Source organism: Oncorhynchus nerka, linkage group LG19, assembly GCF_034236695.1.
Source record: "Oncorhynchus nerka isolate Pitt River linkage group LG19, Oner_Uvic_2.0, whole genome shotgun sequence".
NCBI classification, from domain to species: Eukaryota; Metazoa; Chordata; class Actinopteri; order Salmoniformes; family Salmonidae; genus Oncorhynchus; species Oncorhynchus nerka.
In genome coordinates this window covers 38,279,634-38,303,134 of record NC_088414.1, presented here as the reverse complement: position 1 = coordinate 38,303,134, position 23,501 = coordinate 38,279,634, and the positions used below count along the sequence as shown (strand labels likewise).

General features: G+C 45.5%; 1 protein-coding gene across 1 annotated transcript in view; it reads right to left on the bottom strand.

Moving 5' to 3' along the window:
• Positions 1–23,501, bottom strand: part of LOC115146857 (coronin-6) — a 45,598-nt gene that overhangs the window by 3,198 nt on the left and 18,899 nt on the right. The window contains exons 3-9 of the mRNA XM_065004930.1: positions 20,511–20,633; positions 10,441–10,570; positions 10,181–10,359; positions 6,725–6,844; positions 6,455–6,559; positions 5,989–6,134; positions 1,790–1,847 (exon numbers count right to left, since the gene is read on the bottom strand). Of these exons, the coding sequence (XP_064861002.1) occupies positions 1,790–1,847; positions 5,989–6,134; positions 6,455–6,559; positions 6,725–6,844; positions 10,181–10,359; positions 10,441–10,570; positions 20,511–20,633 (861 nt within the window). The remainder of the gene's footprint in view (positions 1–1,789; positions 1,848–5,988; positions 6,135–6,454; positions 6,560–6,724; positions 6,845–10,180; positions 10,360–10,440; positions 10,571–20,510; positions 20,634–23,501) is intronic.

Below are 23,501 nucleotides of genomic sequence, written 5' to 3'. Positions count from 1 at the left end.
GGAGGAGAGGGTGGAGGGGGAGAGAGAGGGAGGAGGAGAGGGTGGAGGGGGGGAGGGAGGAGGAGAGGGTGGAGGGGGAGAGAGAGGGAGGAGGAGAGGGGGAGGGGGGAGGGGGGAGGGGGGAGAGAGGGAGGAGGGAGGGGGGGGGAGAGAGAGGGAAGGTAAGGATGGAGGAAGGAGGAGAGGGTGGAGGGGGAGAGAGAGGGAAGGTAAGGATGAAGGGGGAGAGAGAGGGAGGAGGGAGAGGGTGGAGGGGAAGGGGGAGAGAGAGGGAAGGTAAGGATGGGGGAGAGAGAGGGAGGAGGGGGAGAGAGGGGGAAGGTAAGGATGGAGGGGGAGAGAGAGGGAGGAGGGAGAGGGTGGAGGGGAGAGAGAGGGAAGGTAAGGATGGAGGAAGGAGGAGAGGGTGGAGGGGGGAGAGAGGGAAGGGAAGGATGAAGGATGGAGGAAGGGAGAGAGAGAGGGAAGGTAAGGATGGAGGAAGGAGAGAGGGTGGAGGGGGAGAGAGAGGGAGGCAAGAGAGGGAGGAGGGGGAGAGAGAGGGAGGAGGAGAGGGTGGAGGGGGAGAGAGAGGGAGGAGGAGAGGGGGAGGGGGAGAGAGAGGGAAGGTAAGGATGGAGGGGGAGAGAGGGAGGAGGGGGAGAGAGAGGGAGGAGGGAGAGGGTGGAGGGGAAGGGGGAGAGAGAGGGAAGGTAAGGATGGAGGGGGGGAGAGAGAGGGAGGAGGGGGAGAGAGAGGGAAGGTAAGGATGGAGGGGGAGAGAGAAGGAAGGTAAGGATGGAGGGAGGAGGAGAGGATGGAGGGGGACAGAGAGGGAAGGTAAGGATGGAGGGGGAGAGAGAAGGAAGGTAAGGATGGATAGAGGAGGAGAGGGTGGAGGGGGGAGAGAGAGGGAAGGTAAGGGTGGAGGGGGAGAGAGAGGGAAGGTAAGGGTGGAGGGGGAGAGAGAGGGAAGGTAAGGATGGAGGGGGAGAGAGAAGGAAGGTAAGGATGGAGGGGGAGAGAGAAGGAAGGTAAGGATGGAGGGAGGAGGAGAGGGTGGAGGGGGAGAGAGAGGGAAGGTAAGGATGGAGGGGGAGAGAGAGGGAAGGTAAGGATGGAGGGGGAGAGAGAATGAAGGTAAGGATGGAGGGAGGAGGAGAGGGTGGAGGGGGAGAGAGAGGGAAGGTAAGGATGGAGGGGGGAGAGAGAGAGGGAGAGCGAGGGAGGAGGGAGGGAAGGAGATGGAGGATGGGGAGAGAGAGGGAGGAGGGAGATGGAGGGAAGGGAGATGGAGGATGGGGAGAGAGAGGGAGGAGGGTCGGGGTAGGAAGGGGAGAGAGAGGGAAGGTAAGGGTGGAGGGGGAGAGAGAGGGAAGGTAAGGATGGAGGGGGAGAGAGAAGGAAGGTAAGGATGGAGGGGGGAGAGAGAAGGAAGGTAAGGATGGAGGGAGGAGGAGAGGGTGGAGGGGGAGAGAGAGGGAAGGTAAGGATGGAGGGGGAGAGAGAGGGAAGGTAAGGATCTTGGGGGAGAGAGAATGAAGGTAAGGATGGAGGGAGGAGGAGAGGGTGGAGGGGGAGACAGCCACAACAAAGGTAAGGATGGAGGGGGAGAGAGAGAGGGAGAGCGAGGGAGGAGGGAGGGAAGGGAGATGGAGGATGGGGAGAGAGAGGGAGGACTCTTCTGGGGTAGGAAGGGGAGAGAGAGAGAGTGATGTGGAGGAGAGGGGGAAGAGAGGGAGGGAAAGTTTTAACAAGCTGTAAATATAGGGAGAGGAGAGAGGGAGATGAGGAGAGGGAAAGAGATTACCTTTCTAGGTACTGTCATGGCGATGGGCTCACACTTCTTGTCATGAAGCTTATATAACCTGGAGAACAGGGTTGGAGTCAGAGAACAGCCACAACAAACACTCCCACATCACCCTGCTCAGCTAAGCCTACGCATTTTTCTATTTATTATGGATCCCCATTCGTTCTTGCCAAGGCAGCAGCTACTCTTCCTGGGGTTTATTATGGATCCCCATTCGTTCTTGCCAAGGCAGCAGCTACGCTTCCCGGGGTCCAGCAAAATTAAGGCAGTTATACAATTAATTACAGTATATGAGAATATATCACTATTTTGCCCCCAAAAATTAGAGACTGTTATTGTTTCCCTTTCAATAAAATGCATTCAAAACTACTTTCTGCACATTTCTGCTACTTTCTTAGGCGATACAAGTGTTATCTCTTGCTAAACAATGTATGTTTACACCTATGCAGTACATTTAGCAATAATAATAATAAACCTCTACTATAGGTAAAGAAAACCTTTATGCCAGGTGTGTGGTAATAAAAGGAGTGGTGTCCACTGATTAAATGCAGTCTGTCTGCATTGTGAAGAGGAAAAACACAGATATTAACAAAGTTTGTGATGAATGACAGGTTGTTTCCTCATGCAAAATAGATTTGGGGTTTAAAGTTCAATTAAGCTGCTTTATTTTAGGGGTTTAGTGAAGGCAGGTCATTTTTGACGCTTAGTACAAGGGGAGTATACAGAATGATAAGACCACACAAGGGTTAAAATCACATTCTTACTGCTTGCATCAGTTACTTGATGTAGAATAGTTCCATGTAATTGTGGCTCTATGTAGTACGATGCGCCTCCCATAGTCTGTTCTGGACTTGGGGACTGTGAAGAGACCTCTGATGGCACGTCTTGTGGGGTAGTCATGGGTGTCTGAGCTGTGCACCAGTAGTTCAAACAGAGACCTCTGATGGCACGTCTTGTGGGGTAGTCATGGGTGTCTGAGCTGTGCACCAGTAGTTCAAACAGAGACCTCTGATGGCACGTCTTGTGGGGTAGTCATGGGTGTCTGAGCTGTGCACCAGTAGTTCAAACAGAGAGCTCGGTGCATTCAACATGTCAATACCACTCACAAATACAAGTAGTGATGAAGTCAATCTCTCCTCCACTTTGAGCCAGGAGAGATTGACATGCTTATTACTAATGTTAGCTCTCTGTGTACATCCAAGGGTCAGCCGTGCTGCCCTGTTCTGAGCTGTACTGCCATGCTGTCCTGTTCTGAGCCGTGCTGCCCTGTTCTGAGCTGTACTGCCATGCTGTCCTGTTCTGAGCCGTGCTGCCCTGTTCTGAGCTGTACTGCCGTGCTGTCCTGTTCTGAGCCGTGCTGTCCTGTTCTGAGCCGTGCTGCCCTGTTCTGAGCTGTACTGCTGTGCTGTCCTGTTCTGAGCCGTGCTGTCCTGTTCTGAGCCGTGCTGCCGTGCTGTCCTGTTCTGAGCCGTGCTGCCCTGTTCTGAGCCGTGCTGCCCTGTTCTGAGCCGTGCTGCCCTGTTCTGAACCAATTGCAATTTTCCAGAGTCCCTTTTTGTGGCACCTGACCACACTACTGAACAGTAGTAGCAGAATGACTTTAGCTTTCCTCCAGGCCTGAGGGCACATACTTTATTGTAGGCTTAGATTGAAGATGTGGCAAATAGGAGTGGCAATATCTTCCACTATTATCCTCAGTCATTTTCAATCCAAGTTGTCAGACCTCGGTGGCTTGTCATTGTTGATATACAACAAAACATGCTCACCTCTTCCACACTCACTTTACATAATTTAAAATTACAATGCTTGTCTTTCATAATTTGGTCAGATATACTTGGATGTGTAGTGTCAGCGTTTGTTGCTGGCATTTCATGCCTAAATTTGCTAATCTTGCCAATGAAAAAAATCATTAAAGTAGTTGGCAATATCAGTGTGTTTTGTGAGGAATGAGCCCTCTGATTTAATGAAGGATGGACCTGAGTTTGACTTTTCATTGAAGCTCCAAAGCTTTTTACTATTATTCTTTGTCATTTGTTTTTGTTTCATAGTGTAGTTTCTTCTTCTTTTCATTCAGTTTAGTCACCTCCTTTCTCAATACGTTTGCCAATCGGTTGTGCAGCCAGACGTATTTAACATTCCTTTACCTCATCCCTCTCAAACATACCATTTTTCAATTCCTCATCAATCCACTGGGATTTAGCTGTTTTTACAGTCATTTAAAAAATATATATATTATTTTATTCACCTAGGCAAGTCAGTTAAGAACAAATTATTATTTTCAATGAGGGCCTAGGAACAGTGGGTTAACTGCCTTGTTCAGGGGCAGAACGACAGATTTTTACCTTGTCAGCTCGGATATTCATTCTTGCAATCTTTTGGTTACTAGTCCAATGCCCTTAGCACTAGGCTACGCTGCCGCCCCAATGGGTGTGTAACAGTATAACTTCAGACCGTACCCTCGCCCATACCCGGGTGCGAACCAGGGACCCTCTGCACACATCAACAACTGACACCCACGAAGCATCGTTACCCATCGCTCCACAAAAGCCGCGGCCTTTGCAGAGCAAGGGGAACAACTACTTCAAGGGACGTCACCGATTGAAACGCTATTTAGCGCGAACACCGCTAACTAAGCTAGCCGTTTCACATCCGTTACATATGATAACGCTATTTAGCGCGAACACCGCTAACTAAGCTAGCCGTTTCACATCCGTTACATATGATAACGCTATTTAGCGCGAACACCGCTAACTAAGCTAGCCGTTTCACATCCGTTACATATGATAACGCTATTTAGCGCGAACACCGCTAACTAAGCTAGCCGTTTCACATCCGTTACAGGTGCATGCTTATTAACAACTCGAATAAGACATTTCATAAATGTATCAAGTGCAGCGTCTGTTTGCTCCTCATTACACACCACAGACCGACAAATATTCTGTACATCAACAACATAGTGTTCACTACAAAACTTCTTACATAACCTCTTATACACTATATTAGGCCCAGCCTTTGGAACTGTGGTTCTCCTAGATATGGCTATTATATTGTGATCACTACGTCCGATGGATCTGGATACTGCTTTCAAGCACATTTCTGTAGCATTAGAAAATATGTGATCAATACATGTTGATGATTTCATTCCTGTGCTGTTTGTAACTACCCTGGTAGGTTGACTGAACAGGGTTGCAGGCACTGGTTACAGTTTGAAGCTTATTTCTTGAGTGGGCAGCCAGTCAATATTTAAATCACCCAGGAAAATATACCTCTCTGTTGATATCACATACATTATCAAGCATTTCACACATTATCCAGATACTGACTGTTAGCACTTCGTGGTCTATAACAGCTTCCCACACGAATGAGCTTTAGGTGAGACAGATGAACCTGTAGCCATATTACTTCAACAGTATTTAACATGAGATTGTCTCTAAGCTTTACAGGAATGTGGTTCTGAATATAAACAGTAACACCTCCACTTTTGGCATTTCTGTCTTTTCTGTAGATGTTATAACCGTGTATTGCTACCACTGTATCATCAAAGGTATTGTCTAAGTGAGTGTCCGAGATAGAATATGAACGTCATCTAGCAAATGATTGATTTCATGAACCTTGCTTCTTAAGCTACATATGTTAACGTGGGCTATTTTGAGCACTTTTCTTCTGGGATGCTTGATTGTTTTCATTGCTTTACTGGGAAACTTATCAGAAGTAGATATTCTCATGTTATTTCTGTTAGTGCAGGGTGAGCTGCACACAGTGGACTTCCTACTTGGGCACACCACCTCAGTGCTAACAGTATAACTCTGGTTCATAGGCACATGATTACTGCATACAATAGCTGTAGGACCAGCAGAGGCGTTCAGGGCAGTTAGAGGGACATCAATTAGGTTACTTACATTGTGTCTACCAACGCCCCTGTGATAATGTACATTTGCTGAAGCATTATGACAACTCAGCAACACAATGGTAGGGATTATCTAAACTGGGCTTGGGTCATTGATAAGTCATTGTCTCAACTCAGCCTTATAGTGCTGTGAAAGGATCCAGGAACCCAAATGATTTGGGTGGATCCCATCTTCCTTATAAAACTTGTTTTGTTTCCAAAAGGTATCGAAATTGCATTGCATATACCTGTGTGTAATGTCCATCCCTGATTGGGAGTGTGTGTGCGTGTGTGTCTGTGCGCAGTTTCCTACCTGGCGATCTCACACTTGCTGACGTCCACCCCTCTCTTAGGCATGAAGCCCATCCCCCTCTGAGGCTCCTTGCTGCTGAAGGTACTGAGGTAGTGGACATAGGGAGGCTCCTCTGTTATCTCAAAGTACCGGATACTACTGTCCCCCTAGATAGGAGGGGAGGAGTGAGTAGAAGAGAGGGGAGGGGAGGTCAGAGGAGGAAAGGAGAGGGGAGAAGAAGGGAGGGGAGAGGAGGAAATGAGAGGGGGAGAGGAGGAAAGGAGAGGAGGAAAGGGGGAAGGGAGGGGAGGGAGAGGAGGGGAGGGGAAGGGTGGGAAAGAAGAGGGGAGGGGAGGATTTACAGTAGTAGTATCAAGGTAATGGATAATACTGTTTTACTGTGTGTGTGTGTGTGTGTGTGTGTGTGTGTGTGTGTGTGTGTGTGTGTGTGTGTGTGTGTGTGTGTGTGTGTGTGTGTGTTTTATACCTTTCCACAGAGGTAAACCATGTTGGTGTCTGGGTCGTAGTACGGTAACAACACACCGTTACTTGTATCCAACTCCAGCAGTGCAATGGGCTCCTCAAAACTTGTCTGGTAGGAACAGAGCAAAGAAGGACAAGATGAGAGAAGAGGGACGAGAGGAATTCATTGGGCCGATGTTCACTGTCCTGCAAGAGGAATTACGAGTGAGGTTGCATGCATGTGTGTCCATATGTGTCGTGTGTGTGCTCGTGTGTATTTGTCTGTGTGTGTTACCGGGTCCCACAAGCCCAGCTCTCTCTGACTCATCCTGGTGAAGCCGGTAGTGAACAGGTTTCCGTCTCTGGTAAAGATGGCCCTCATCGGTCGGATCCCGTCGTGTGGAGCCATCCTCTCCTATTGGACCGAACGCACAAGACAGACATCACTAACAGAGTACAGAGCACCCATCAAGGTGGAAAGAGGGCTCATCATGGCTTCTGTGAAAGCACAAGCAGTCCCATTGAGGCCTGCACGATTTGGACTAAATATCTACACTGAACAAAAATATAAACGCAACATGTAAAGTGTTATTTATCTCAAATTTTGTGCACAAATTTGTTTACATCCCTGTTGGTGAGCATATCTCCTTTGCCAAGATAATCCATCCACCTGACACTTGTGGCATATCTAGAGGCTGATTAAAAAGCATGATCATTACACTTTCAGGCCACTTTAAAATGTGCAGTTATGTCACACAACATAATGCCACAGACGTCTCAAGTTTTGAGGAAGTGTGCAATTGGCATGCTGACTGCAGGAATGTCCACCAGAACTGTTGCCAGAGAATTGAATGTTTGTTTCTTTACCATAAGCCGCCTCCAACGTCGTTTTAGATAATTTGGCAGTACGTCCAACCGGCCTCACATTGCAGACCAAGTGCAAACATGCCAGCCCAGGACATCCACATCTGGCTTCTTCAACCGACACCAGCCACCCGGACAGCTAATGTGAGTGTGGCTTTGCACAACTGAAAAAGTTCTGAGACCATCTCAGGGAAGTTTTTTTTGCATGCTCGTCATCCTCACCGGGGTCTTGACCTCTGACTGCAGTTTGGCGTCGTAACCGGCTTCAGTGGGCAAATGCTCACCTTAGATGGCCACTGTCACGCTGGAGAAGTGTGGTCTTCATGGATTAACCCCAGTTTCAACTGTACCGGGCAGATGGTAGACAGCGTAGCGTGTATGGCATTGTGTGGGCGGGAAGTTTGCTGATGTCAACGTTGTGAACAGAGGGCCCCACGGTGGCGGTGGGGTTATGGTATGGGCAGGCAGTCATAAGCTATGGACAACGAACACAATTGCATTTTAACCGATGGCAATTTGAATGCACAGAGATACCGTGACGAGATCCTGAGGCCCATTGCTGTGCCTTTCATCCACTGCCATCACCTCATTCAGCATGATAATGCACAGCCCCATGTCGCAAGGGTCTGTACGAAATTCCTGGAAGCTGAAAATGTCCCAGTTATTCCATGGCCTGCATACTCACCAGACATGTCACCCAATGAGCATGTTTGGGATGCTCTGGATCGACGTGTACGACAGAATAGGAGTGGGACAACATTTTAAAGTCCACAACCAACAGCTGATAAACTCAAAGCGAAGGAGATGTGTCGTGCTGCATGAGGCAAATGGTGGTCACACTAAATGCTTGTGTTCCTACCACCAATGTAACAGTATAACTTTAGACCGTCCCCTCGCCCATACCCGGGTGCAAACCAGGGACCCTCTGCACACATCAACAACAGTCACCCCTCGAAGCATCGTTACCCATCGCTCCACAAAAGCCGCGGCAGTAATATCTAACAATACGCAACAATATACACAAATCAACATGTAAAAGAATGGAATGAAGAAATATAAAAATATTAGATCGCGCAATGGAGTATAATATGTATATATACACTACATGACAAAGTATGTGGACACCTGTTCATCAAACATCTCATTCCAAAATCATAGGCATTAATATGTAGTTGGTCCTCCACCTCTTTGCTGCTAAAACAGCCTCCACTCTTCTGGGAAGGCTTTCCACTAGATGTTGGAACATTGTTGCGGGGACTTGCTTCCATTCAGCCACAAGAGCATCAGTGTTGTCGGGCACTGATGTTGGGTGATTAGGCCTGCCTCGCAGTCGGCGTTCCAATTCATCCCAAAGGTGTTTGATGGGGTTGAGGTCAGGGCTCTCTGCAGGCCAGTCAAGTTTTTCCACACTGATCTCGACAAACCTTTTTTTTATGGACCTCGCTTTGTGCCTGGGGGGCATTGTCATGCTAAAACAGGAAATGGCCTTCCCCAAACTGTTGCCACAAAGTTGGAAGCACAGAATCGTCTAGAATGTATGCTGTAGCATTAACTGACGTTGCTACCAGAGGCAGTTTGGAACTCGGTATTGAGTGTTGCAACCGAGGACAGACGAGCTACACGCTTCAGCACTCGTAGGTCCCGTTCTGTGAGCTTGTGTGGCCTACCACTTTGAGGCTGAGCCGTTGTTGCTCCTAGACATTTCCACTTCACAATAACAACACTTACAGTTGACCGAGGCATCTACAGCAGGAAAAAAAAATGACGAACTGACTTGTAAAGGTGGTATCCTATGACGGTGCCACGTTGAAAGTCACTTAGCTCTTCAGTAAGGCCATTCTACTGAGAATGTTTGTCTATGGAGATCGCATGGATGTGTGCTCAATTTTATATACCTGTCAGCAACAGGTGTGGCTGAAATAGCCAAATCCACTAATTTGAAGGGGTGTCCACATACTTTTGTATATATAGTGTATATACTATACAATCATGTACATACTACCTAAATTGGCCCGACCAACCAGTGCTCCCGCACATTGGCTAACCGGGCTATCTGCATATTGTCCCACCACCCGCCAACCCCTCTTTTTACACTTCTGCTACTCTCTGTTCATCATATATGCACAGTCACTTTAACGATACATGTACATACTACCTCAATAAGCCTGACTAACAGGTGTCTGTATATAGCCTTCTATTCTTTTTTTAATGTCTTTCTACTGTTTTTATCTTTACTTACCTACACACACACACACACACACACTTTTTTTCCCGCACCATTGGTTAGAGCCTAGAGCATTTCCATACCAGGCGGGGATAACAGCCCAACAGAATGCTCTCAATGGTGCATTTAAATGTCTTCAGTCTCCTGAGGTTATTCACCACACTGTCTGTGTGGGTGGACCATTTCAGATTGCCAGTGATGTGTAAAGCCGTAGAACTTAAAGCTTGCATATGCATATCTGTACTCCCAGTCATGTGAAATACATAAATGTGTGTAGTTGTCACCCAATGTCACTAGTTTGCATTGCCTTATGTAAGGAAGTATGTTGTTTTACTTCACACACACACACACACACACACACACACACACACACACACACACACACACACACAATTCCACTGATCGTTTGCTGTTGTACATGTGCTGTTGCCAGTGTCTTCTGTCTGTGTTGTCCATTGTGTCTTCCATTGTCTTTTGTTTTGTTATTGTCCCCCGTCTCCACTGGGGGCCTTTTGCCATGTCGTTATTGTAAATAAGAATCACTCACTTTGAGTACAGAGACTAGGTCTGGGGAACTGTGACCTTTTACCTCTCTGAGACCACCTCTCTCTTACCCTGTCATCTTAATTTCTTCCCCCCCAGCTCCCCCATTCACCAACTCACCGCGACCACCTCTCTCTTGCGGGGGTCACATACACGGAGGCGTCGGTCTTTACAGGTAGTGCAGAACAGGCTGCCGTTACGGTTCCAGCTGACGTTGTAGATGAGGTCTGGGTGGTCGTCCATGGAGATGAGCGCCTCGCCAGTTCCCACGTTCCAGATTATTATCAGGTTATCACTGCCTGGGGGTAGGGAGGGAGGAGTAGGGTGAGAAAGTGTGTGAGTGAGTGCATGATTGTGTGTGTGTGTGTGTCTGTGTGTACCTGCAGTGAGTAGTATGTTGCGTGCGGTGGGGTGCCAGGTGACAATGCCGACGCGTTTGGAGTGTCCCTCCAGGACCACGATGGGCTCTGATATGGGCCGGGTCCCCATCTGGTCAGGGATCTGCCACACCTGCAGAGGGACACAATATAACTTTATCAACTACAGGGGGACACAAAAATACATTACATCTATAGAAGGACACAAAATAATGTTCCACCTAGAGGGGGGAAAAGCAACGTTACATCTATAGGTCGCACCTCCAACACTTGGTCACGTCATGTTGTGAACTTTCTCAAGCCGTGTAGTGCCCAAAAGTCAGGATAAGCCCGGTCATTTTGAACAGAGGCTAACAGAGGCTAAAAGAGGCTAACGGAGGCTAACAGAGGCTAACGGAGGCTAATGACCGTTTTGCCTGGAAATACAATAACATTGCTAAAGTAGGCAAATATTTAGTTGGAAATAACTTTGCCCTCATTATCATGCCGTCAAATTTACTTCAGACAGATGGCAATGTTGTCATTAGCTGCCAATGTTTGTCAGAAATAGCTGGCTAGGCCTCCCGGGTGGCACAGAGACTCTGGATTCGCGCCCAGGCTCTGTCGTAACCGGCCGCGACCGGGAGGTCCGTGGGGCGACACACAATTGGCCTTGCGCCGTCCGGGTTAAGGAGGGTTTGGACAGTAGGGAAATCCTTGTCTCATCGCGCACCAGCGACTCCTGTGGCGGGCCGGGCGCAGTGCGCGCTAACCAAGGCTGCCAGGTGCACAGTGTTTCCTCCGACACATTGGTGCGGATGGCTTCCGGGTTGGATGCGCGCTGTGTTAAGAAGCAGTGCGGCTTGGTTGGGTTGTGTATCGGAGGACGCATGGCTTTCAACCTTCGTCTCTCCCGAGCCCGTACTGGAGTTGTAGCGATGAGACAAGATAGTAGCTACTAAACAATTGGATACCACGAAATTGGGGAGAAAAAGGGGTAATTTTTTCCCCCAAAGAAATAAAAAAAGAAATTGCTGGCTAATGTAAGCTTTGCTGGGAGCACGAACATCCGATTGGTCTCTCCTCAATCATAGCTAGCTAGCTAACGTTGTACTGCATCTAAAGTCAATCTGACAACATCACAATGGCAAAAGGTTTTCCTATAATTATCTGTCTCCTTTTAGAAATGTTATTGTATTTCCAAGCCACAGTAATGCATTTTCGATCAAATATTCATCAGTGCCTAAAGGGCAGCAGTCCTAAAACGAATGTTACAAACAATATTGTGATGAAACGTGCAACCCATGAATAAGGGGACACAATACAATGTTACACCTACAGGAGGACACAATACAATGTTACACCTACAGGAGGACACAATTGGTGTGTTCGTAAATTCAATCTGGACCGCGCTCAGAGTGACCTCTGGGCGTTCGTAAATTCAATCTGGAGCGCTCGGGGCGTTCATAAATTCAATCTGGAGCGCGCTCAGAGTGACCTCTGGGCGTTCGTAAATTCAATCTGGAGCGCTCGGGGCGTTCATAAATTCAATCTGGAGCGCGCTCAGAGTGACCTCTGGGTGTTCGCAAATTCAATCTGGAGCGCGCTCAGTGTGACCTCTGGGCGTTCGTAAATTCAATCTGGAGCGCGCTCAGAGTGACCTCTGGGCGTTCGTAAATTCAATCTGGAGCGCGCTCAGAGTGACCTCTGGGCGTTCATAAATTCAATCTGGAGCGCGCTCAGACTGACCTCTGGGTGTTCGTAAATTCAATCTGGAGCGCGCTCAGAGTGACCTCTGGGTGTTCGCAAATTCAATCTGGAGCGCTCTGGGCGTTCGTAAATTCAATCTGGAGCGCGCTCAGAGTGACCTCTGGGCGTTCGTAAATTCAATCTGGAGCGCGCTCAGAGTGACCTCTGGGCGTTCGTAAATTCAATCTGGAGCGCGCTCAGAGTGACCTCTGGGCGTTCGTAAATTCAATCTGGAGCTCGCTTAGAGTGACCTCTGGGTGTTCGCAAATTCAGAGCATTTGCTCTCGGAGCGTTCAGAGCGCACACTGGACGCTCTGGCCGAGGAGTAGCGTTAATCCGAGCACGACAGTCAAGCACCCAAGCTAACTGGCTAACGTTGGCTAGCTATTTCCAGACACAAATGAGAGAAAACATCTTACTCTGACCATTTTACTCATCCTAGCAGAGCCGGTTAGGCTGTTTTCATGTTTTCCAGAGTGTTGGTGACTGTAACTGTGCTGCTGGCAACAATTCAATTACTATTTTTTTTTTGCCGACATTTACTGGCACCGGCCGTATTCAACGGGTGTTGAGCGTTTTAAATTCATCAGTTATTCTGCGCTCCAGGCACAGTTAGATGAGAGTGCTCTGAAATCGGAGTAGATGGCCAGAGTGAATATACGAACTTCACCCAACAATATAACGTTACGCGCCTAAAGGATGACACATAACGACGTTACACGACCTAAAGGATGACACATAACGACGTTACACGACCTAAAGGATGACACATAACGTTACACGCCTAAAGGATGACACATAACAACGTTACACACCTAAAGGATGACACATAACAACGTTACACACCTAAAGGATGACACATAACGACGTTACACACCTAAAGGATGACACATAACAACGTTACGCGCCTAAAGGATGACACATAACGACGTTACACGACCTAAAGGATGACACATAACGACGTTACACGACCTAAAGGATGACACATAACGACGTTACACGACCTAAAGGATGACACATAACGACGTTACACGACCTAAAGGATGACACATAACGACATACACGCCTAAAGGATGACACATAACGTTACGCGCCTAAAGGATGACACATAACGACGTTACACACCTAAAGGATGACACATAACGACGTTACACACCTAAAGGATGACACATAACTTTACCCGCCTAAATGATGACACATAACGACGTTACACACCTAAAGGATGACACACAACGTTACACGACCTAAATGATGACACATAACGATGTTACACACCTAAAGGATGACACATAACTTTACCCGCCTAAATGATGACACATAACGACGTTACACACCTAAAGGACGACACACAATGTTACACGACCTAAATGATGACACATAACGATGTTACACACCTAAAGGATGACACATAACTTTACCCGCCTAAATGATGACACATAACGACGTTACACACCTAAAGGATGACACACAACGTTACACGACCTAAAGGATGACACATAACGTTACGCGCCTAAAGGATGACACATAACGTTACGAGCCTAAAGGATGACACATAACGTTACACGACCTAAAGGATGACACATAACGACGTTACACGACCTAAAGGATGACACATAACGACGTTACACGACCTAAAGGATGACACATAACGTTACACGCCTAAAGGATGACACATAACAACGTTACACACCTAAAGGATGACACATAACAACGTTACACACCTAAAGGATGACACATAACGACGTTACACACCTAAAGGATGACACATAACAACGTTACGCGCCTAAAGGATGACACATAACGACGTTACACGACCTAAAGGATGACACATAACGACGTTACACGACCTAAAGGATGACACATAACGACGTTACACGACCTAAAGGATGACACATAACGACGTTACACGACCTAAAGGATGACACATAACGACATACACGCCTAAAGGATGACACATAACGTTACGCGCCTAAAGGATGACACATAACGACGTTACACACCTAAAGGATGACACATAACGACGTTACACACCTAAAGGATGACACATAACTTTACCCGCCTAAATGATGACACATAACGACGTTACACACCTAAAGGATGACACACAACGTTACACGACCTAAATGATGACACATAACGATGTTACACACCTAAAGGATGACACATAACTTTACCCGCCTAAATGATGACACATAACGACGTTACACACCTAAAGGACGACACACAATGTTACACGACCTAAATGATGACACATAACGATGTTACACACCTAAAGGATGACACATAACTTTACCCGCCTAAATGATGACACATAACGACGTTACACACCTAAAGGATGACACACAACGTTACACGACCTAAAGGATGACACATAACGTTACGCGCCTAAAGGATGACACATAACGTTACGAGCCTAAAGGATGACACATAACGTTACACGACCTAAAGGATGACACATAACGACGTTACACGCCTAAAGGATGACACATAACGTTACACGACCTAAAGGATGACACATAACGTTACGAGCCTAAAGGATGACACATAACGTTACACGACCTAAAGGATGACACATAACGTTACACGCCTAAAGGATGACACATAACGTTACCCGCCTAAATGATGACACATAACGTTACCTGCCTAAAGGATGACACATAACGTTACCCGCCTAAATGATGACACATAACGATGTTACACACCTAAAGGATGACACATAACGTTACCCGCCTAAATGATGACACATAACGATGTTACACACCTAAAGGATGACACATAACGTTACCCGCCTAAATGATGACACATAACGACGTTACACGCCTAAAGGATGACACACAACGTTACACGACCTAAAGGATGACACATAACGTTACACGCCTAAAGGATGACACATAACGTTACGAGCCTAAAGGATGACACATAACGTTACACGACCTAAAGGATGACACATAACGACGTTACACGCCTAAAGGATGACACATAACGTTACACGACCTAAAGGATGACACATAACGTTACGAGCCTAAAGGATGACACATAACGTTACACGACCTAAAGGATGACACATAACGTTACGAGCCTAAAGGATGACACATAACGACGTTACACGCCTAAAGGATGACACAACGACGTTACATGCCTAAAGGATGACACATAACATTACATGCCTAAAGGATGACACATAACGACGTTACGCGCCTAAAGGATGACACATAACGACGTTACGCGCCTAAAGGATGACACATAACAACGTTACACACCTAAAGGATGACACATAACGACGTTACACGCCTAAAGGATGACACATAACGTTACACACCTAAAGGATGACACATAACGTTACACACCTAAAGGATGACACATAACGACGTTACACGCCTAAAGGATGACACATAACGACGTTACACGACCTAAAGGATGACACATAACGACATTACACGCCTAAAGGATGACACATAACAACGTTACACACCTAAAGGATGACACATAACAACATTACACGCCTAAAGGATGACACATAACGACGTTACACGCCTAAAGGATGACACATGACGACATTACACGCCTAAAGGATGACACATAACGACGTTACACGCCTAAAGGATGACACATAACATTACACGCCTAAAGGATGACACATAACGACGTTACACGCCTAAAGGATGACACATAACATTACACGCCTAAAGGATGACACATAACGACGTTACACACCTAAAGGATGACACATAACGTTACACGCCTAAAGGATGACACATAACAACGTTACACGCCTAAAGGATGACACATAACGACGTTACACGCCTAAAGGATGACACATAACAATGTTACACGCCTAAAGGATGACACATAATGACGTTACACGCCTAAAGGATGACACATAACAACGTTACCCGCCTAAAGGATGACACATAACGACGTTACACGCCTAAAGGATGACACATAACGACGTTACCCGCTTAAAGGATGACACATAACGACGTTACACGCCTAAAGGATGACACATAACGACGTTACACGCCTAAATGATGACACATAACGACGTTACACGACCTAAAGGATGACACATAACGACGTTACACGCATAGAAATAGAATAACTAGAACGGTTTTGGATCCTCTAAGCCTGGCAATTTGACTGGTAGACTCATGGAGATATGCCATATCTATATTCATGTATGAGTTGACTCATGGCGTCAAAATTTGTCCACGCGGGAATGTAGCGATAAGGAGATCACCTGCCTCCCCGCTATTTGGGACGTCTCGCATTGTTAAGGGGGAGATCATCTCGTCATTATATACAGTATCACGGGTACATTCGCAAATGGCTGCTTGGTTTTGTGACACAATAATTTCCATGGTAATGTAGAATATTCCTTTAAATGATGCGGCTCATGCAATGTATTTTTTGTAATGTCAGTTGAGTTGATTCAACAAATTTCAGCACGTGTAGGTGCTGAACAGATTTGTTTTTTTAATCTTTATTTAACTAAGTCAGTTAAGAACAAAGTTTTATTTTCAATGACAGCCTAGGAACAGTGGGTTAACTGCCTGTTCAGGGGCAGAACGACAGATTGTACCTTATCAGCTCAGGGGTTTGAACTTGCAACCTTTCCGGTTACTAGTCCAACTCTCTAACCACTAGGCTACCCTGCCGCCCCAGATTGACTTCCTGCTTTTACTCTCGGCTGAAGGTAACAAAGGGGAGAATCTCAATTGCATTTCCTCACGTCTTCTCTCCTCCCTCTCAAAACCCATTGGATGAGAGGTCTCGTTGTCTTCACCTTAGTCAGCTTCAACCATAGAGATAGATAGAGGTCTCGTTGTCTTCACCTTAGTCATCTTCAACCATAGAGATAGATAGAGGTCTCATTGTCTTCACCTTAGTCATCTTCAACCATAGAGATAGATAGAGGTCTCGTTGTCTTCACCTTAGTCACCTTCAACCATAGAGATAGATAGAGGTCTCATTGTCTTCACATTAGTCATCTTCAACCATAGAGATAGATAGAGGTCTCATTGTCTTCACCTTAGTCATCTTCAACCATAGAGATAGATAGAGGTCTCGTTGTCTTCACCTTAGTCACCTTCAACCATAGAGATAGATAGAGGTCTCATTGTCTTCACCTTAGTCATTTTCAACCATAGAGATAGATAGAGGTCTCATTGTCTTCACCTTAGTCATCTTCAACCATAGAGATAGATAGAGGTCTCATTGCCTTCACCTTAGTCATCTTCAACCATAGAGATAGATCATATTCCTCACGTCTTCTCTCCTCCCTCTCAAAACCCATTGGATGAGAGGTCTCGTTGTCTTCACCTTAGTCATTTTCAACAATAGAGATAGATAGAGGTCTTGTTGTCTTCACCTTAGTCATCTTCAACCATAGAGATAGATAGAGGACTCATTTTTATATCTGTGCCATTATAGTGTCTGTGACAGCATGGGCCGCGCCATTTAGGTTATAACCCATAGGAATCCCATCCCAGTTGACTACTTTAATAATATAATATAATGATATATGCCATGGTGGAAGTCCTCAATGACACTGCCCATGCTATAACGGTCTTCTGGCCACTAGAGGCCTCTATCATTCTCTAGGTCTTCAACCTACTGTAGCTTTTACTTCCTGCTTTGCTCCTATGGGTACACCCAAACATGGCCGCCAGTCCACCCATTATGCCATCATTAACTTGAATGGAGAAACCCATTCTATTGTTACAGCTACACAGGGACACAATACAATGTTACAGCTACAGGGGGACACATAATAATGTTACAGCTACACAGGGACACAATACAATGTTACAGCTACAGGGGGACACATAATAATGTTACAGCTACACAGGGACACAATACAATGTTACAGCTACACAGGGACACAATACAATGTTACAGCTACAGGGGGACACATAATAATGTTACACCTACACAGGGACACAATACAATGTTACAGCTACAGGGGGACACATAATAATGTTACACCTACACAGGGACACAATACAATGTTATACATACAGGGGGACACATAATAATGTTACACCTACACAGGGACACAATACAATGTTACAGCTACACAGGGACACAATACAATGTTACAGCTACAGGGGGACACATAATAATGTTACACCTACACAGGGACACAATACAATGTTACAGCTACAGGGGGACACATAATAATGTTACACCTACACAGGGACACAATACAATGTTACAGCTACAGGGGGACACATAATAATCTTACACCTACACAGGGACACAATACAATGTTATACATACAGGGGGACACATAATAATGTTACACCTACACAGGGACACAATACAATGTTATATATACAGGGGGACACATAATATTGTTACACCTACACTTGGACACAATACAACGTTACACCTACAGGGGAACAGGGGGACACATAATACCGTTACACATTGGGACACAAAGAACATTACTATGACCTAATTCCAGTACTATATCTTAGAGAAAAATTTTCCATACTTAATTCAATTAAATGTGCTACTCCAACCACCCCCCCTCACCAATTTTTGGTGTGTGTGTGTGTGTGTGTTTTCAAACACAAACACACACTCTCTCTCCCCCCTTCACACACACATAATCACACTCTAATGATAGCCAAGTTAGCTGGCCCAGTAAGCCATGTCTTTTTGTCTGTGAAATCCAAAGGATGACATTACAGCTAAGGCCTTCTTCTCTGGTCACAATGTCAAGCCTGGACAGCTGCTATCTACAGTGGGGAGAACAAGTATTTGAAACACTGCCGATTTTGCAGGTTTTCCTACTTACAAAGCATGTAGAGGTCTGTCATTTTTTATCATAGGTACACTTCAACTGTGAGAGACGGAATCTAAAAACAAAAATCCAGAAAATCACATTGTATGATTTTTAAGTAATTAATTTGCATTTTATTGCATGACATAAGTATTTGATCACCTACCAACCAGTAAGAATTCCGTCTCTCACAAACCTGTTAGTTTTTCTTTAAGAAGCCCTCCTGTTCTCCACTCATTACCTGTATTAACTGCACCTGTTTGAACTCGTTACTTGTATAAAAGACACCTGTCCACACACTCAATCAAACAGACTCCAACCTCTCCACAATGGCCAAGACCAGAGAGCTGTGTAAGGACATCAGGGTTAAATTGTAGACCTGCACAAGGCTGGGATGGGCTACAGGACAATAGGCAAGCAGCTTGGTGAGAAGGCAACAACTGTTGGCGCAATTATTAGAAAATGAAAAAAGTTCAAGATGACGGTCAATCACCCTCGGTCTGGGGCTCCATGCAAGAGCTCACCTCGTGGGGCATCAATGATCGTGAGGGATCAGCCCAGAACTACACGGCAGGACCTGGTCAATGACCTGAAGAGAGCTGGGACCGACCGCGACTGACCGACCATGCTCTATCCCATTTCCAGAACACACAAAGGCATCAGTGTAGTAACAAATGGAATCATAAACAGCCAGTGCTGTACATCATTAGTTCACACAAGCAGCCATTACAAGACAGAACCTCTGGTTTGAATCCTACTGACTGTATCACCATATGATATCTACTCCTTTAGCTTGATTTCACTGTAATATATACTATATGTGTTCTTTATCACAAAATCCCTTGTTTCCATCAACACGTTCCTTCTTTGATAAAACCAGAACGCAAGAAAACACACACACACACACACACACACTTGTCCTTGTGCTGCCCTTGTGATGCAAGGTCTTGGAGGACTGTAGCACTAGGTCTGATAAACCACATTCCTTGCAAACACACACAGACACACAGACACGCACACACACACACGCACACACACACACACACACAGACACACACACACACAGCTTTGATATCTCATCCCTGCTCATCCTGAGAGGCTCTGTCATCTGATTGGTGGATGAGGCAGAGGGGTATTCAGGGGAGCTGTGTTAACACATGTTTATAAATACCAACCAGCCATTACCCCAACAACCCCCCCCCCCCCCCCCCACACACCCCATCCCTCTGCAGGCAGCACCCCTTCCCTCCACCTACCACGCTGTCCCCCTAACACCACCCACCTTTCTATTTTCCCACACACACCAAACCTGAGTCCTCAGCCCTTGTTATAAGTGAGGCATTTAGGCAGGACACCGAGGCTAACATCCCACACTACAGTACTATAGTTCTCCTCATGGGATCATTACTGACTACGGAGAGTCAGGACCTTTGGTTTAACAGATCGTTAGATGAACAGCAGACCAGGGACAGTTCTTAAAAACGCTGACAGTTGATACATTATAATGGTTTCCTATGATATCACACACACACACACACACACACACTGCCAGCCTTACCATGGCTGTGGTGTCTTCTGAGCAGGATGCCAGGATGTTGTCGTTGTGAGGGCACCAGTCGATGTCCAGGACAGGCCCAGTATGGCCAGTCACCAACGGGTGGTTCTTATCCAGACGACCCATCTACATCACATAGGACAGGACAGACAGGCAGACAGCATCACATTACACTGCAATATACACAGTGTACAGTTTAGTTAGAAAAACTAGCAACAGCAATACAAATGTAGAAGTTATGCCCCACATCTTAGGAGATAGCTATAACAATACAAATGTAGAAGTTATGCCCCACATCTTAGGAGATAGCTATAACAATACAAATGTAGAAGTTATGCCCCACATCTTAGGAGATAGCTATAACAATACAAATGTAGAAGTTATGCCCCACATCTTAGGAGATAGCTATAACAATACAAATGTAGAAGTTATGCCCTACATCTTAGGAGATAGCTATAACAATACAAATGTAGAAGTTATGCCCTACGTCAGAGGAGATAGCTATAACAATACAAATGTAGAAGTTATGCCCTACATCAGAGGAGATAGCTATAACAATACAAATGTAGAAGTTATGCCCTACATCAGAGGAGATAGCTATAACAATACAAATGTAGAAGTTATGCCCTACATCAGAGGAGATAGCTATAACAATACAAATGTAGAAGTTATGCCCCACATCAGAGGAGATAGCTAGTAGAAGTTATGCCCTACATCAGAGGAGATAGCTAGTAGAAGTTATGCCCTACATCAGAGGAGATAGCTAGTAGAAGTTATGCCCCACATCAGAGGAGATAGCTAGTAGAAGTTATGCCCTACATCAGAGGAGATAGCTAGTAGAAGTTATGCCCTACATCAGAGGAGATAGCTAGTAGAAGTTATGCCCTACATCAGAGGAGATAGCTAGTAGAAGTTATGCCCTACATCAGAGGAGATAGCTAGTAGAAGTTATGGCCCACATCAGAGGAGATAGCTAGTAGAAGTTATGCCCTACATCAGAGGAGATAGCTAGTAGAAGTTATGCCCCACATCAGAGGAGATAGCTAGTAGAAGTTATGCCCTACATCAGAGGAGATAGCTAGTAGAAGTTATGCCCTACATCAGAGGAGATAGCTAGTAGAAGTTATGCCCTACATCAGAGGAGATAGCTAGTAGAAGTTATGCCCCACATCAGAGGAGATAGCTAGTAGAAGTTATGCCCCACATCAGAGGAGATAGCTAGTAGAAGTTATGCCCTACATCAGAGGAGATAGCTAGTAGAAGTTATGCCCTACATCAGAGGAGATAGCTAGTAGAAGTTATGCCCCACATCAGAGGAGATAGCTAGTAGAAGTTATGCCCTACATCAGAGGAGATAGCTAGTAGAAGTTATGGCCCACATCAGAGGAGATAGCTAGTAGAAGTTATGCCCTACATCAGAGGAGATAGCTAGTAGAAGTTATGCCCCACATCAGAGGAGATAGCTAGTAGAAGTTATGCCCCACATCAGAGGAGATAGCTAGTAGAAGTTATGCCCTACATCAGAGGAGATAGCTAGTAGAAGTTATGCCCCACATCAGAGGAGATAGCTAGTAGAAGTTATGCCCCACATCAGAGGAGATAGCTATATAATAATGATGTGGTTCCTGAGCTGTTAAACATCTGATCATCTGCACAGCGGGACTGACAATAAAGACTGAACTCAAACCATAACTACACAACGCATCATACACCATTTCACATACTACACTTCTTTATTTTAGCCATGCCTGAAACCCACAACAGGAACATGTGCATTGCTGACCAATGATGTCACTTCCTGTGCTATTTCACCACTTCCTGTTCTGTTAATTTGAACCACGCGTCTCTCAACCCCGTCACACTTATACCCACGCACGTATACACGCACACGCACATACATACACACATCCTACCACCCTGAGGTGGGTATTTATAGCAGTCTGATGAGGTGTTGAAAGGGGAGTTTTTCTTTTGGCTCGGACCCTGCGCAGGATGGATGGAGAGCAGCACAGATATATATAGACTGACTCTCCAGCCCTCTAATGTACAGTGGGGTCTGAAATGATTGGCACTCTTGATAAAGATTAGCAAAACAGACTGTATAAAATAATATAGATATTATATTGTATCCTCAACAAAATGGGGAAATTATATTATTTTATACCAATACCATTTCCCAGAGAAAGAGATGTTGTTTAACAGGTAATAATTTAGACGCCAAATCCACCACTAGTTGGCGTGGCCAAAGGGCTCTATTTTCATGTCATCTGACCACAGCACTGGTTCCAATCCAAGTGCCAACACCGCTTAGTTAAACTCCAGGCGTTTACGTTTGTTGGATGACGTAGAAATAGAGCCCTTTGGCCAGTGGTGAGTTTGTCGAGATGAGAATACAGAAAATAACCTCAAACCTACTGTAAAATATGTTGCTGGATCTATGATGTTATGGTCAAGGACATCACAAACTTGACCTAGTACCAGGACATTTTAGCCAAAAACCTGGTGGCCTCTACCAGGAGGCTGGAACTTGGCCACAAGTTGATCTTCCAGCAAGACAATAACCCCAAGCACACATCAAAATCCACAAAGAAATGGTTAACTGGACACAAAATCATCATTTTGTAATGGCCATCTCAGTCTCTGGACTTGAAACCTATTGAAAACCTGTGGTTTGAAGTGAAGAGTGTAGAACATAAGTACAGACGAAGGATATCAAGGATCTGGAAGGATTCTGTACGGAGGAATGGTCTACGATCCCTTCCAATGGGTTCTCCAACTCATAAAACATTTTAGGAAAAAGCCCAGTGCCTTGATCCTCACAAGGTGATGCGTTGAAAGGTATTGAAAACAGGGGTGTCAAAACTTATCACCCTTAGCTTTTTGAGAAGAAAAAAAATATTTATCTGAGCAATTGTATTAGTATAATATAATACAACTTTTTTTTAAATAAAATACAATATAGCTCAGTATTTTTATTTATTTTATAGTCATTTT